At 37.5% G+C, this 14,453-nt stretch overlaps 1 protein-coding gene across 6 annotated transcripts in view; it reads right to left on the bottom strand.

Moving 5' to 3' along the window:
* The window catches only part of XRN1 (5'-3' exoribonuclease 1), a 115,818-nt gene that overhangs the window by 24,599 nt on the left and 76,766 nt on the right, over nt 1-14,453 (bottom strand). For all 6 annotated transcript variants that reach the window (XM_060394952.1, XM_060394954.1, XM_060394955.1 and 3 more), the window contains exons 30-33: nt 12,716-12,785; nt 7,365-7,572; nt 6,797-6,892; nt 679-781 (exon numbers count right to left, since the gene is read on the bottom strand). In XM_060394952.1, the coding sequence (XP_060250935.1) occupies nt 679-781; nt 6,797-6,892; nt 7,365-7,572; nt 12,716-12,785 (477 nt within the window). The remainder of the gene's footprint in view (nt 1-678; nt 782-6,796; nt 6,893-7,364; nt 7,573-12,715; nt 12,786-14,453) is intronic.

The raw sequence follows: 14,453 nt of genomic DNA, 5'->3' as shown, positions 1-14,453 counted from the left end.
AGTACTGGAGTGGGTTGCCATTTCCTTCTCCAGAGGATCTTCCCGACCCAGGGATCGAACCTGGGTCTCCTGCATTGTAGGCAGACGCTTTACCATCTGTGCCACCAGGGTTTTCACACAAAAACTTGTACATAAATATCCACAGTAGCATTATATAACACAAAAGTGCAAATGACCCAAATATCCATCAATGGGAGGATGGATAAACAATACTTTGTATTCATATAATAGAAAATTGTTCAGTCCTAAAAAGGAATGAAGTACTGATATATGCTACAACATGGATGAATCTTGAAAAGATTATGCCGAGTGAGTGGAGTCGGTCTCCAAGATCACATATTTTATGTTTCTATTTACAGGAAATGTCCAGAACAGGTCAATCCACAGAGGCGGAAGTAAGTTAGCAGTCGCCAGGGATAGGGGAATGACTAATAGTAAGTACAGACTAATGAGTATGACTACTAATAAGCATGATATTTCTTTTGGGGGTGATGAAAATGTTCTAAATTTAGATACTAGCATTGGTTGTACAACTTTGTGAAAATGCTAAAAAAACACTGATTGAACTATAAAAGAAGGAATTTTATGATATATGAATTATAACAATAAAGCTATTAATTTATAAAAATGAAAGGAAGCACTTAGCACCACATGTATATTTTCTAACTCATAACTTACATTTTCTGTGAGGCTCATGTTTTCTCTGCTTAACGCTGTTGTCATTAAAGCCAGTTTTATGATGTTGAGTTACTTGACTTATTTCTTGAGGTAGAACTGCACCCTGAAAGTTAAAATTCTTATAAATGATTTAAATAAACTCTTAATATTAAAACCACTTCTCTTCTTCAATGCTTAATACTTTATTATTTTTTTGTAAAAATTATAGACTTCACTAGAAAAAGATTTAAGGAATTTAGAAAAGTAAAGAGAATTTAAGAAAACCATTCAAATTCTGCCACCCTTGACATAACTATTATTAACATTATGATCATCACTCCAGACGCTTCTCTATGCACTAGACAGTAAGGTACATAGAAAACATCACTTAACAAAAATGCTTTCAACAGAAGGAATCAAGTTTAATTTTGTCTGAAGTTAATACAGAAACTAAAGATTAAATTTTAGTTGAATATTTCTTCACAACAGAAATATCAGCCTCTAAAGATCTTTCTAAATTTGCTTCAAAGTAACCCTACCTCTAGAGTATGTGAGATGGGAAATGAGTAGGTATTAAGAAGAGAGAACTGGACATGTTCAAGGTAAAGGATGAATACTATTCTCTTGACTTCATTACTTTAAATATTTCCATTAATGAATTTTAAAAATTTATTATTCCTGCCCCTATGTTATAAAAGTTGAGGATATTAGTCCTTCCACATCACTTCCTCCAGCACCTGATCTTTATTAATTAATATTTATGTTGTCAAGATATCCAAGTGCTGGAAGACTACTACCAGATAGCAAGACTGATTGTAAAGCTACTGTAACTCAGACAGCACCTGAATGGACAAAATTAGCAAAATGACATATGAGTAAGCTTCATATAAAGATCATATCTGATCTTTTTGCTTTCTGATAGGGAGAAGAGGCGTGAAGGCAAAAAAAGACAGATAACTTGCCATAGCTGAAGTGGGAGGCAGAAGCAGAGTAGAGGGTGGAGATGTTCAATATAAATTAATCTTTCTATAATGATTAATTTTGCTTCTGGTGGACCCTATTTATTTTCTTCTGAGCACAGATGAATAAACACTGGGTATGAGCAAAGGAATCTCATGTTCTAGTTGGCCGTTGACATGCTCCAAAACAGTCGTGATATGCACCAAAGTGTGAAGGAAGGCCTAGTGAACTCACATGCACAGGAACATCTAGGGTTCTTTGGTCTTTAAGACTAAAGAAAAGGGCCAAGAGATCTCCATTTGCACAGCACAATGGCTGGTGGGGATTTGGGCTAAAGCAGTTCATTTCAGGGGATTCTGATGCTAAACAGGGAATCAAAACATCAGGAGCAATAGGTTGGTATGAACAAATATTGTGTGTCTATTATGTGCCAGGCATAATAAGATGTACTTTGCATCCATTAACTTAACATCATTATAATAATGCTACAATCATAAAAATGCTATGGTGTATTCAGATTCCATGTTACAGATGACAGAACTGAGGCTCAAAATGATAATGGTTACAGGACTAAACAACAGGAGAGCTGACATCTGAGCCCTAACTCTAAAACCCATGTTCACAGTATGATTTCAGAGAAAAAGTGCCATAACTTTAATAAGAAAGAAAATATTCCACTTTTAAGTATAGTTTTTTGAATTATTCTGTTTGATGTCTACATGTCTATTTATGTTAGTTGTATTATTATATTCTGCCAATAAAGACTTGAATGTTTCTTAAAAGACTTTAAAAAAAAGCAGTTTTATCAACAGGTTCACAATAATACCGAGAGGAAGGTGACAAAGATTCCCCTATTGCCCCCACCCCTACCTCCTTATATGCATAGCCTTCCCCATTATTATCATCTCCCACTGGAGTAGTACATTTGTGACAACTGATGAACCTACACTGACACATAACTGCTACTTAAAGTCCATATTTTACATTGGTTCCACTCTCGTTGTTATATATTCTGTGGGTTTGGACAAATGTGTAATGACCTATATCTACCATTATATAGAATATATTCATTGCTCCAAAAATCTGTGCTCCACCTATTATCTCTCCCTTTCCCAATAATCCTGGCGACCACTGATATTTTTACTGTCTCTATGGTTTTGCCTTTCCCAGAAGCTTGAATGCCTTAAAAAAAATCATGTTGAGCTCTCTAGAATTTGCTTATTAGATGAATACCAGACTGCTTATTAATGCTTCATGGATATAAGGGTTGTATGTGGTAGCTCATAATTCTTAGAATATATAGGAGAAAAAACATGGGAGTGTTCAGCTGATATGAATAATGAAATAGCACCTTAATAACAGGAGATGCATACAGAAGATTCTATGGAAATACAAAATATCAAGTGTTGAGTTCCATCTAAAGGAAATTGGTGGTAATATGCCAGCAGACCTTTTGGCAGTGAGAGGAAAGAGAAGGAAGGAACAATGCAAACATATAACCTGAAATGGAAATTATCTGTTTATGGGAGAGGGAAAGTAAGGAGATCAATTTGATTGGACAAATAGTTGGACATACTTTATATAAGAACTGTGCAGGGTTGGATTATAGAAGACCTAGATATTAGTTTGAGTTGAGGCTGAACTCCAGTACGTTTAAACAGGGAGCCCTATACATTCTAGAATATTTGAATAACACTGTTTTAGGGTTTGAAAAGACCAGAGTTCCTCTAAGTCCAATGCCTTAATTTTATACCTGAGGCCAAAGAAGCCCAGGGAAATTAGATTTGTGCAATTTGAGGCACAAAACCTGATTTCCTAATTCTGAGGCTAATATCAGATTTATCTTCACTATACTGCCTCAGGGTATAAAGTGAGTTCAAAACCAGGAGTCTTGGACTTCCCTACAGGCATAGTGGATAGGAACCTGCCTGTCAACATAGAGGTCACGGGCTCAATCCCTGGTCTGGGGAAGATTTCACGTGCCGTGGAGCAACTGAGCCCATGTGCCACAACTACTGAGCCTGAGAAGCCACAGCAATGAGAAGCCCACACCCCACAACTAGAGAATAGCCCCCGTTCACTACAACTAGAGAGAGCCCATGCAAAAGGACGAAGACCCAACACAGCCAAAAAATAAATAAAGTTATTAAAAAAAACCCCAGGAGTTCTTATTAATTAGATACTTGGCTCAATTATGTCATGGGGCCAACACACGTGAAAAGATCTTTAGGAAAGATTATGTAGGTAGTACTAGGTAAGAAGGGCTAGAAAGACAACAAACAGGAAGCACAGATAGGTTTATCTAGGGCTAGGGGCAAAATTTAAGGTCCCCGTTGTAAAAACTGAGAAGGGGCAAAAGGATTTGGGATCTCAATGAAAAAAATATTAGAAAGAAGCAAAAACTTTTAACTTCATCCTTTTCGGATTATATGCCCGGGTAAATGGTTACGCTGGAAATAAGGACAGAAGAGATTTTAGGTGAGGTCAATTGTGAGATATCTTGAAGTTGAGGTGATGGTGTAGCATCCATCTATACCTGTCTTCTAGAAGGTGGAGATACTGGGTTGATCTTGATTGAAAGGCTGGAATCAGAGACAGACTGAGTGGTAATTAGCAGAGAAGTAAGAGTCACCGTTAAGCAATGAGGCAACAGGGAAAACACATCTGTTGTGTTTCAGTCCCCAATGAAAGGTTGAAAGCACAGAGGTTAACAAAGAACTTGAACACACAGGGAACGGAAAGAGGAGATTCAGGGTAACGTTTTCTCTTAGAGCAGAACTCCTTGACAGAATTACCTATATTTGCTTCCTTCAATTTCTCTCTTCCTCTTCTCTCTTAAACCCACTCCTATCAGTATTTCACGCCTATCATTCAATTGAAACTGCTCTTGTCAAGGTTCCCAATGGCCTTCATGTGTTAAATTCTGTATGTAGTCAATTCTCAGCTTTCATCTTAACTAATCCATCTACAGCCATTTGACACAGTCGATTACTCTATTCTAACATCTGTTCTTCACTTGGCATGTAGAAACCACCCTTCCCTGGTTTCCTTCCTGTTTCGTGGGCCATTCCTTCTCAGTCTTCTTTTTAGTCTCTCCAACTCTTGAAGGATGGAATGCTCTAAGGTTAAGTTACTGAACCCTTTTTCTATCTATATCCAAGAAAGTGGATAGAGATAACATATATATATAGGGTATATTTAAATATATATATATTCATATATATTCACATCTGTACATACATACACACAAACATAAAATGACTTCCAAATTTCAAATTTATCTCTCCAGCCTGGACAACATTTACGACCTTCAGACTCAAATGTCCAACTCTACATCTCCACTCAGATATCTAATTCTGATATCTCTTCTTAATGTTTAACATACATCTCAAACTTACCAAAACTGAACTCCTGATCTTCTCCCACAGATCTACCAGACCTGCAATCTTTCCCATCTTAGTTAACACCCCATCTATCATTTTAGTTATTCAGACCTGAAGAGTTATATTCTTTAATACATTATTTCTCTTTTACCCCATATCCATCTCATCATCAGCTGGAAATCCCTTCCAATATGTTAAGAATTTGACTACTTCTCACAGGGTCCTACTGTCCTGATCCAAGTCAATATCAACTCAGTCTTGATGATTTCAGTAGTTTCTGAACTAAACTGTTTCCACCTTGGTTCCTCTATTTTCTATTCTCAAGGTAACAGGCAGAGTGATAGAATTAAAATATAAGTCAAATCATGTCACTCTGCTGTGCAAAACCCTCTACTGATTACTTGTCTCACTGAGTAAAAGCCAATGTCCTTATAATAATCCAGAAAGACCTACTAGTATCTATCTGTTAACTCTCTAAGTACATTTCCTACAACTCACCGTACTGATTCAGACAAATAGTCTGCTTCCTTGTATACATCAGAGACCACCACTCCCAACAGAAACTTTGACTTCGTCTGGAATACTCTCTCCTCAGATATTTGTATATCCTATTCTTCATTTCATTCAAATCTTTGCCCAAATGTTACTGGAACATGCCATTAAAAAAATTACAAAACCGTGCCTGCCCTCTCCACTAAATTTCCTATCCTGCTTCCCTACAATTTTTCTCACTTATATTATCATCTAAAACCATTTATTTTCTTTTGTCTTATTTATTATCCTTTTCTCCCTACAATACTAATTGTATGCAAGTCCGGAATTTTGTTTTGTTTATAGCTATATTCTTGGTGCACAGAACAATGCCTGGCACATGGCAGGCATTGAATGAATGTGTTGAATGAATGAAAGAATGATTTAAAAAAGCACTCCTAAAGAATGAGTGGTTAGCAGTATTAAATAAACAGAGGAACAAAGGGTTCAAAAATCTGGATATGGGTTACATTTAAGCATTTATGAATATCTAAGGGAAAACTTAAAATATAGCATATTGGCAGAGGTGACCTGTGCACTGTCATTCTCACCTTTTCTTTTTAATTTTAGATTTTTCCATTTTATTATTTATTTTAAAATTGAAGTATAGCTGACTTAAAATGTTGCTGTCACTCTCATTTTTATTTTAATTTCACCATCATTGCCTTTGCTATTTTCCCTTCTCTAGCACTGATAATGTTACCATTACTGGAGGTATCAGAATAAATTAGGCCCTCATGGTGGAGGCCACTGGTTTATAAACTTGAGAGGACATTCCTTTTTGACTGAAGCTGAGAAGAGGGTAACTAGCAAAAAATGTAACAGGAATTTGTTCCTTTTCATCTTCCTTTGTTTGGTGCCTGAGTCTACTCTTTTAGCAAAATTTCTTTCCTCTTCTTCTTCTTGATCAAGGATTTGCTCATTCATATTTAAGACAACTAACTGCCAGCATAAAGCTATACATTCAAGTAGAAGTGAATGAGTTAATGCATACCGTTAAAGCTTTTATCAAATTTAAAATATAGTAATTCTGATTTGTAAACAACTAGAAAAAAATCCAAAACTGATTTAAAATAAAAATTTTCTAGTCTTACTCATTGGTCCAAAAACATACATGGCTGAAGAGAACTATGAAAATTTAAGATCAGAAGTGTTATTTCTCTTTTATGAGATTTCAGAAGAAAAACTAATCACTGCATACCTAAAAGAGAAATATAAAATAAATTAAAAAAAAATGAAATGTCCATTAAGCAAGGTATACTAACCTTCTCTTGTAGCAGTGGCTGAAAGTGTTGAACCTTTCCAGATCCCTGTAAGGACTGCCAAATGTTACAAAATTCATCATCATCTCTAGCAGGTACCTGGGGAAGTAAAAAAAACTTCTTAAGGAAAACTGAAACATAAATATGCACCAAAAAACCCAGTAGTTACCTACAAGATTTGAGAGGATTTTTGCTTGTTTCCTTTGTTATCATCTACTTACCTGTTTCCTAATTAGTCTATACCTGTTATTTGGATTTAAAAGTCTGGTTAAAATTTTAGACCATGTAATTAAATCAAGTTAAGTATCTCACATAAAACAATTCAAGTTTTGCCCTCAGGGAGATGAAATAAAGGAAATCACACATGAGTTATATGGTGGGCATTTGAAAACTGCTTTGGATAAACATGATATAGTCCCCTCCTTTTTACCTTTCAAATTAATGTCATTTTGTAGGGGATAACATAGATCATTTGGGTGATATAGCTCAAAATATAACAGTTAATCCATGAAGTAAATGTATAAAGAGAAAACAGTTATTTTCAAGCTCGTTATTTAAATAAAAATCTTACTTGAGTAGGAACAAAAAGCGATTGAGGGGAATGGTTCAGGCCTCCCAAATGCCCAGATGGAACTGATGAATTTGAGCTATAGTGATTCACAGCTGGCTGTGGTTTCACAATGGCTGTCAATTTCTGATTTCCAGTTTCAGAGCGACTCCCATGAGAAAGGTTCACCAAGGCACTTGTTGGCAGTCGATAACCTCTACCAGGTGAGCACCTAAAAGTAAAAAGTTGTATCAGGGTAAGAGGGAACTAAAACTAAATGTGCTAGGGAGAAGAATCAAATAATTTTGGGTGGACTGTTCATAATTTGATTCATAAAGATTATTATTTTCAATTAATTAATTGATTTATGGCTGCACCAGGTCTTAGTTGCTGCATGAAGGCTTTCTCTAGTTCTGGCAAGCAGGGGCTACCCTCTAGTTGGGCGGTGGCTTCTCAGTCCTGTGCAGCTCTAGAGTATGGGCTCAGCAGTTGTGGTGCACAGGCTTAGCGTCCTTCCCACCCTCCTGCATGTGGAATCTTTCTGGACCAGAGACTGAACCTGTGTCCCCTGCATTAACCACTGGACCACCAGGTAAGTCCTGAATATTACTTTTAAATTCAGGAACTTGAAATTAGAGAAAGATCTCAATTTGTAAGATGATATATCTCTGGAAAGTTTTTGAATAGACTATTCAGCGCTATTAAGTGGGAGAAAAATGTTCTAGAGGTGTAGTTGTATGTGGAGGGGTGTGTGTGAGCTAAGCTTGTCCTCAGAAGGCTTGCAACAGAATAGCTTAGTTAACCAATGAATTAAATTTCAAACTTGTTAAAAAAAATAACAACAGTGGTTTATATAGTCTGGGTTATGAAGCTAGCTAGTGTGCAGCTAGTGTGGCTCTACTGATGCAACAGGAGAAATGTTAGCTTTGATCACTTCCATTTCCTGATCAATTGTTGAGTCCAGCTCTTTTAATCCTCATCTTCCCATCTTAAAGTTCTAGACCTTGGAAGGCTAAGAGACAAGCATTTGTGATTTCTTCCTTCTTGCTCATGATAAAAGTGTTTAGATGTTAAAATAAGCCCTCTGTGGTCAAAAGCTTTCAACTCTGTCACTTCTCTAGAATGTAATATTCTTATATTCTGAGATCATGGGGAAGTAGAATTCTTTCATAAGAAATCTTTGTAAGATTTCCAGAAAGTATTCTTGTGAGAACTATATACTATAAGATTCTGCATTATGAAATGAATATACAGCAGGCAGGCAATCTTTTATATAATTCTCAATCAATCAAAAAAGAAGTTAATCTTAAAAACATATTTCAAAAGTTATTTGGCTAGGGTTATTAGTAACCAAATGAAAATCAAAATCAGATATGGGATCCAGACTCTGCTGCTGCATTTAAAGGCACAGACAATGTCTCTGGGAAACAGGCACATTCAAGTTGCAAACAATAATAGCATTCTGAAGGTGATCACTTGCTGTAAGGACTGAAGATTGTTATTTTATGTAAAGCGATTAAGAGTAATTCGCTTTTAATTTTAATTACCACTAATCAAAACAGAAAAGAAACTAAACAAACTTCAGTTCAGTTTTCCAGACAGTGTTTAGAAAAGAAAGGAAAACTGGAAATGATTTCATTTAATCTTCACAATCACCTAGTGAAGTGTACATCTTCATTATGGATGAGGATATTGAGGGTCAGAATGCCTCTAACTAACCTACCCAAGGAAACACCAAAGTGAAGTGAGAGAGGTCACAATTCGAATATTCCATGGAACCTCTCATTCTAACGATCCTTTTTTCTGTCACTTTAAACTTTCTATTAATGGTCACCCAAAATAGATTTGAGGAGGTCTCCACCATGGTAAGCTAAAAACAAACAATACAACCTTCTTGCTTTAAACCTCCTAGTTCAGTTCAATAGCTGTCATGTCCGACTCTTTGTGACTTCATGGACTGCAGCACGCCAGGCCTCCCTTCTGTCACCAACTCCTGGAGTTTATTCAAACTCATGTCCATTGAGTCAGTGCTGTCATCCAACCATCTCATCCTCCATCCAACCATCTCGTCCCTTTCTCCTCCCACCTTCAATCTTTCCCGGCATCAGAGTCTTTTCAAATGAGTCAGCTTTTTGGTATCAGGTGGCCAAAGAACTGGAGTTTCAGCTTCAAGATCAGTTCTTCCAATGAATATTCGGGACTGATTTCCTTCAGGATGGACTGGTTGGATCTCCTTGTAGTCCAACGGACTTTCAAGAGTCTTCTCCAACACCACAGTTCAAAGGCATCAATTCTTGGTGCTTAGCTTTCTTTATAGCCCAACTCTCACATCCAAACATAACCACTGGAAAAACCATAGCTTTGACTAGACGGACCTTTGTTGGCAAAGTAACGTCTCTTCTTTTTAATATGATGTCTAGGTTGGTAATAACTTTTCTTCCAAAGAGTAAGCGTCTTTTAATTTCATGGCTGCAATCACCATCTGCGGTGATTTTGGAGCCCAGAAAAATAGTCTCTCACTGTTTCCCCATCTATTTGCATGAAGGGATGGGACCAGATGCCATGGTCTTAGTTTTCTGAATGTTGAGCTTTAACCTAAGTTTTTCACTTTCCTCCTTCACTTTGAAAAAGAGACTCTTTAGTTCTTCTTCGCTTTCTGCCGTTGTGGTGTCATCTGAGTATCTGAGGTTATTGATATTTCTCCTGGCAATCTGGATTCCAGCTTGTGCTTCATCCAGACCGGCATTTCTCATGCTGTATTCTTCATATAAATTAAATAAGCAGGATGACAATATACAGCCTTGTTGTACTTCTTTCCCGATTTGGAACCAGTCTGTTCCATGTCTGGTTCTAACTGTGGCTTCCTGACCTGCATATAGGTTTCTCAAGAGGCAGGTCAGGTCGTCTGGGATTCCCATCTCTTTCAGAATTTTCCATAGTTTGTTGTGATCCATACAGTCAAAGGCTTTGGCATAATCAATAAAGCAGAAATAGATGTTTTTCTGGAATTCTCTTGCTTTTTCGATGATCCAGCAGATGTTGGCAATTTGATCTCTGTCCTTTGCCTTTTCTAAAACCAGCTTGAATATCTGGAAGTTCACAGTTCATGTACTGTTGAAGCCTGGCTTGGAGAATTTTGAGCATTACTTTGCTAGCATGTGAGATGAGTGCAATTGTGTGGAGGTTTGACAATTCTTTGGCATTGCCTCTTTGGGATTAGAATGAAAACTGATCTTTTCCAGTCCCATGGCCACTGCTGAGTTTTCCAAATTTGCTGGTGTACTGAGTGCGGCACCTTCACAGCATCCCCTTTTAGGATTTGAAATAGCTCAACCGGAATTTCATCACTGCCTCTAGCTTTGTTTGTAGTGATGCTTCCTAAGGCCCACTTGACTTCACATTCCAGGATGTCTGGCTCTAGGTGAGTGATCACAAACCATCGTGATTATCTGGGTTGTGAAGATCTCTTTTGTATAGTTCTTCTGTGTATTCTTGCCCCTCTTTTTTATTTTTAATGAATTATTTATTTTAATTGAAGGCAAATTACTTTACAATACGGTAGTGGTTTTTGCCATATATCGACATGAATTAGCCACGGGTGCACATGTGTTCCCCATCCAGAACCCCTCTCCCACCTCCCTCCCCATCCCATCCCCCAGGGTCATCCCAGTGCACCAGCCCTGAGCACCCTGTCTCATGCATCAAAACCTGGACCGGCAATCCACTTCACATATGATAATATACACATTTCAACGCTACCCTCACTAATCATCCTGCCTTCACCTTCTCCCACAGTCTAAAAGACTGTTCTTTACATCTGTGTCTCTTTTGCTGTCTCGCATATAGTGTCATCATTACCATCTTTCTAAATTCCATATATATGCATTAGTATATTATGTTCTCCAGTGTTCTTCCCTGGAGAATCCCAGGGACAGGGGAGCCTGGTGGGCTGCCATCTATGGGGTAGCACAGAGTCGGACACAACTGAAGCGACTTAGCAGCAGCGTATTATGTTGGTGTTTTTCTTTCTGACTTACTTCACTCTGTATAATAGGCTCCAGTTTCATACACCTCATTAGGACTGATTCAAATGCATTCTTTTTAATGGCTGAGTAACATTCCATTGTGTATATGTACCACAGCTTTCTTATCCATTCGTCTGCCGATGGACATCTAGGCTGCTTCCATGTCCTGGCTATTGTAAACAGTGCTGTGATGAACACTGGAGTACCCGTATCTCTTTCAATTCTGGTTTCCTCAGTATGCCCAGAAGTGGGATTGCTGGGTCGTATTTGCCACCTCTTCTAAATATCTTCTGCTTCTGTTAGGTCCGTACCATTTCTGTCCTTTATTGAGCCCAACTTTGCATGAAATTTCCCTTGGTATCTCTGATTTTCTTGACGAGATCTCTAGTCTTTCCCATTCTATTGTTTTCCTCTATTTCTTTGCACTGATCACCAAGGAAGTCTTTCTTATCTCTCCTTGCTATTCTTTGGAACTTTGCATTCAAATGGGTATAACTTTCATTTTCTCCTTTGCCAGTTATCCTAACTGCCAGTTATCTTTTCTCCCCTTCAAGGTCAAACTTCTCAAGGGTTAGCTATTTCTTGTCTCCTTTACTCCACTGGCTGTTCACTTCTCAAACCATTCCATCCTAGCCTGAGTGTCTATAATTTCACTAAAACAAATGACAAAGAGTGACCATGTCTCTCAATTCAAAGAATGTTTCTATTCCTCAAGTTATTTAACCATTAAAAAAATGCAATCTGCTCATGTCACATCTCTGATTTTGATAGCTTCACACTGCTTGAAGGATAAAGACCAAGATACCACAATCCTTAGCATGTCCTGAAAGCAGGTTACCAGTTCCTGCACAGTGTGGTTCTTGTTCTTTTCCCTTACTCTAATCTTATATAGTTGCTGAGGCTGACACACCTGCATTCTTCTAGTCTTTTAAATGAGTGAAAATATCCTCTGCTGCATATGCTATTCTGTTTTTCTGACCACCTATTACTACTCTTTCAGTATTTAGTCTTCATGTCCCATTTTAAACATCACTTCAAGAAAGCCTTTCTAGAACGCTCAGAACAGATCACACACTATTATAGACACCTAAACTATTAATACTTCTTCCCAGCACTTGTCACATTTTAATTAAAAGATTATTTTTAGTAAGTTACTTATATCCCTTACTAAAGTGAAAGCTCTGTGAAGGTAGAAACCATGTCTGTCTTATTCACTGTTACAACCCTAGTAACAAGTATGAGTCTCATACGTACTAGGAACTGAAATTGTGGACAAAAAAGCAAGTAATGTAAAGCCATTGGCCCTATGGACATATTTACGAAGTGTAATTATCATCTGGAAATACAAACCTTATTGTTAAGCCGCCAGGAAATTCTTCATCAAATAATACTTCAAATAGTACATCAGCTTCTCTATTAGCTGTTTAAAAAAGAGAGATTGAAAAATCATATAATTAAAAAAGTGGAATGTGAGTTTTTGGAGTATTAGAAGCATTCCAACTATCAATACAGATGCAAATGAAAAGAAGATAAGCTCACAGATTCCCTCACTTGTAATAACTTAAAGAAAAATAATACTATTTTAAATTAGACGCTGTGAGAATTAATTATATTTTTATCTGTTTTTTATATGTTGGAAATTATTCACAAAAAGAGAGTTAACAAAAGAGATAACTCTGGAATTTGTAGTTTAGAAGGTTTTACAGTTAGACATAGGAAACGGAGATTTGAAGACACGGCAGTAATGAGGGAAAGAGAATGGAGAGAAAGGATATATTACTAGATAGAACTGGCAGGAGTTTGTGACCTGTATAGATAAAAAGACTGGGGATGGCAAAGACGACTCCAAGGTTCTGGCAGGAGATGACTTGGTAGATAATGGATGTCAGGATTGAGACATGAGACATGAGAGAAAGACTATGGTACAATAAACCTTAAAGAGGAGCAGAGATGAATAAATGTGGCAGAGAGGATGATGGGAAAGTTTAAATTTACCAAAGTTCCAAGGTAAAGTGAAATCATTAGCTATCATAACATTTGAATTCTAAGCCCAAATTAATCAGAGTGTCTGTCACATAACTTCACAACGGAATCTTTCTCTCTTCCCACCTCTACCCCCACCCTTTCCATTCCCTTGGTTCTGTTTCTCTGGAGAACCCTGACTAATACCATATCTGATACTATGTTAACCCAGGGTAGGTGCTGGGGGGATATTTCCCTCATTCTCAGCCTTTCATTGTCCAATGGGAAGCAGGCCTGCAGAGCTTACTAATTCTCTCCTGGCAGCTGTATCTTTCATCTGACACTTTTACCTAAAATCTAAACCCAAGAAAGTGGGGCTCAATGAGAGGCAAGAGCCTCTTCTGTGAAGGTTTAAGATACACTTTTTAGGTTCCTTTTCTTGTCTGAGGGAGGAGCCACTTACTGAAAAGATTATTGACCAAAGGATTGTTCACCCCTTTAGTGGAGATTTCTATGGAGATGAGGCATCAGGTTAAGGCAGTAAGACAAATATTCCTCTTTACATTCCATGTCCATGGGATATATGTTTAATAAATGACAATGCTTTTTCCACTCAGTGTAGATACAGCTTTAAAATTCTTCTCTAGACAAAATTCCAACGGTCACTATTACTGACTGGGGTTGTCAGAAGAAAGGAAACTTCTGTTATCATTACTAAGGCCTTTTCAGGACAACCTAATCAGAGTAGACTCCACTAAGCTCAGAATTTGAACTGCCAATATGTGAGGCCGGGAAGACAGCAGCAGGAGGGTTGCTTCATGACATGCATGTGACCCTTACCATGCTTAGCCTGGGTTTGTTAACCTACTTGACTTTCTTGTCTTCATTTTAAGCACCAAAAAACACATCCAAAAAATTCAAAGAAGAATCAGAGAAGAAAATTCTCTTTTAGAGGTAGACCCCAAGAAGATGTGCAAAATATGGAGAACCAGCCCTCAAAGTTAGAAAAGAATCAGGGGAAGGAGTTCAAATCCCAGCTCTGTCACTTATTTGTGTAAACTCGGGCAAGTCACTTAAACTCTTGGATGACACAATATCAGACTTCCCTAGCGGCTCACTGGTGAAG

Source organism: Ovis aries, chromosome 1 (assembly GCF_016772045.2).
Source record: "Ovis aries strain OAR_USU_Benz2616 breed Rambouillet chromosome 1, ARS-UI_Ramb_v3.0, whole genome shotgun sequence".
Lineage (NCBI taxonomy): Eukaryota > Metazoa > Chordata > Mammalia > Artiodactyla > Bovidae > Ovis > Ovis aries.
This window is presented reverse-complemented; position numbering and strand designations above follow the sequence as displayed.